This window comes from Anastrepha obliqua, chromosome 1 (assembly GCF_027943255.1).
Source record: "Anastrepha obliqua isolate idAnaObli1 chromosome 1, idAnaObli1_1.0, whole genome shotgun sequence".
NCBI lineage: Eukaryota > Metazoa > Arthropoda > Insecta > Diptera > Tephritidae > Anastrepha > Anastrepha obliqua.
The window spans coordinates 76,510,089-76,512,764 of NC_072892.1; the positions used below are offsets into that span (position 1 = coordinate 76,510,089).

A 2,676-nucleotide genomic window follows, 5' to 3' on the forward strand; every position below is an offset into this window, starting at 1 on the left:
CTTATCTCCGAAGCGGAAAACGCCTCGCAACTGTAACACCATTTTTTCGGCACATGCAGCCCACTTCGTTCTTGGTTTCCGTTTTTTCACACATCTGTGAGCACAATAAATAGTTTTGATTTATATTAAATCATTTAATTTCATTCTTACGATTCCATATTTGCATCCTTTTCTCATCCAATTGTTAGCAGCATCACAATTTTTTGATGCATTCACAATAGAACTAAGCAGAGTTGCATTTTTCCATACTTTTTTTTACAGATTTTCCAATAAAACTCGGTTACTCCACCAGATAACTTGAGGTTAGCAGCCAATCTACTTGTATGGATACCTGCCAGGCTAAGACCTTAATTAGTGAGTGAACCCTAAAAGTGAAGATAACCTCGTTAACCTCGTAATATGTAAACGTGCTATTAGGGTCTCTTTATGGTGGTTAGATTATTCAATACCTGATACAGCAACTCTATGTAAATCAGCTGGAGTAATTGAATAATCTTGATAGAATACGTTTTGGTGTTTAGGTAAAATGCGGTTAACTAATAAATTATATGCCCAGCATTTAGGATGGACTTTCAAGAAACATTGGATCGTACAAAGTAAAAGAACGCCACGTGATACTGGTGCTGCAGCTGAGTTAAAAAAAATTGGAGTCTCCGTTAAGGATGTTGTTGATTTACCAGAACATGAAGCATATTGTAATCAAGAAAAGTATTTAAAATATAATATAATTTCATATTGCTTGTCTCAAATAAAATTATAACTAATCTTAGGTTGGAAGCAATTAATGGGGGAAAAACCTCGCTTCGGGATGATGAAACACATCCCAATTGGAATTTAAAACCGTGTCATACATTTGGAAATAGTAATGTATTACTTGAAGGTATGAGTCAAGCACTATTGCTTACTAAGTCTGTTGAGATTCCTAGTTTACCAAAGTGCATTCGGGAGTCCATGGACGGTATTAAAATTAGTGGATTGTTAGAGCGCAAAGTTAAAGAAGCTGTTATGGCTTCACATCTTTTCTCTGCTGATCAAGTAAAACTGCCTAAGAGAAGAAATCCATTACGACCTGAATACAATTTACCTCGAGATTACGGCATTCCACAAAAACGTAGAGTGTGAGTCTTTTGTTTTGTTTTATTTTATGTTTCGTTTACGAAATTCTTTTCCTAATTGAATGTTCAGCTCGATATTGATAAACAAGCTTCTCTCAGAGTGCGAGAAATTTGCAGGTCGGAATATAAATTCACAACGCCGCTTACTTGGCCAAGCAAACTTCAAAGTAACTGTACCGAAAAATGATGACTTATTACTATTTGATGTCAATGTACAAAAGATTATAACGGCAAGCCGACCTCTTGATGCAATTAAAGGCAAATATGATTCTGAACTACCAGATTTGCATCCTATTAAGTATACAATATCTATGCCAAAGCAGCATGTATATATACCTGAAACAATTTATCGTAAGATATTTAAAGATTTCCTGCTCGAGAAGGTTTGTTAAATGTAAATGATAATTTTCACAGCATTTGGCGGCAACCTGAACGGCTGTAATCCACATACAATATTTGTAAATTTTAACAACGAGGAAGTTAAAAATATGCATGATTTACAAATAAACGTATCACAATTCCAAAGTCGTAATTTGCTTAAAGCGTTTTCTGTAGCGGCAGCACGAGCTAAACAGCTATATGGGGTAAGATTACTTTAAAACAGATGATGTTTATACTAATGCCGTTTAATTTTCAGGATTTAGCGTACAAAAATATCTCTAGACCTATTGTTGTTCAAAGTATACAGACCGATGGACGAACATTCCACTTCGGCGTATTTCAACTGAATACCTTACGTCTTGATAATTTGGAAGGACCCAAAAATTATTGGTTTCACCAGAACAACGAAGACCTTTTTCAGCTATGTGAATATGGTTCTGGCAAGCCGACTTTAGAGGGTTATAATAAGGATGTTTTCCGATATATTTGTGCTTTTTATAGTAATGCGTAAGCATATACAAGAGTATGTCAATATGTGTAAACCTACTATGGAACTCTGTCTTTTGAATCAAATGATCATTATATACCCTACAAAAAATTTGGAGCAGGAAAATCGTTTCAAGGACAGCAGTCACCAGTCGCTTTTAGGACTATAATACGCTAATTTATCTGCTGACGACTGCTTTCTAAATTTAATAAAAAAGGGGCAAAAGTGTAGAAAAATATGTCTTAGATATGCCTTTCGTTAATTATGATTTAATTATTAGGGAATTCAAAAGTTATATTTCTATTTGGCAATTGCATTTGTAGAGGCTTAAAAAACTCCCCTCACGGGGTTTCTTACAGGCCATAGAAGACTGCGTGGTCATCTGTACATGATCGGGATATGGTCTACTGATTCTTGTCGATTCTGCAACCCAATCCAGGAGACTCCCATGCACCTTCTCCTTGAATATAGGACTATATGGAGGAGAAGGTTGAGACACCTCGGCCATTTGCAGCAAGAAGAAATGCACATACGCTCAGTCAACCCAGCTAATAAGAAAACTGGGTTGGATGAAGTACTGTTATAAGTAGAGGGTACACCGTAGTCTGATGAGTTATACGTAGCTACCATTGATAGAGATCAAACAGTTGAAAATGTTGTATTTATTAATTAAGGCCTCCTTCGGCAGCCAAT

At 35.9% G+C, this 2,676-nt stretch overlaps 1 protein-coding gene across 1 annotated transcript; it reads left to right on the forward strand.

Moving 5' to 3' along the window:
* Nucleotides 1-404: 404 nt before the first annotated feature.
* On the forward strand, nt 405-2,221 carry LOC129240986 (39S ribosomal protein L37, mitochondrial). Its single transcript, XM_054877097.1, has 5 exons — nt 405-708; nt 771-1,118; nt 1,186-1,466; nt 1,530-1,699; nt 1,753-2,221. The coding sequence occupies exons 1-5, from the start codon at nt 527-529 to the stop codon at nt 2,005-2,007; spliced, it is 1,236 nt and encodes a 411-aa protein (XP_054733072.1). The 5' UTR covers nt 405-526; the 3' UTR covers nt 2,008-2,221.
* Nucleotides 2,222-2,676: the final 455 nt, after the last annotated feature.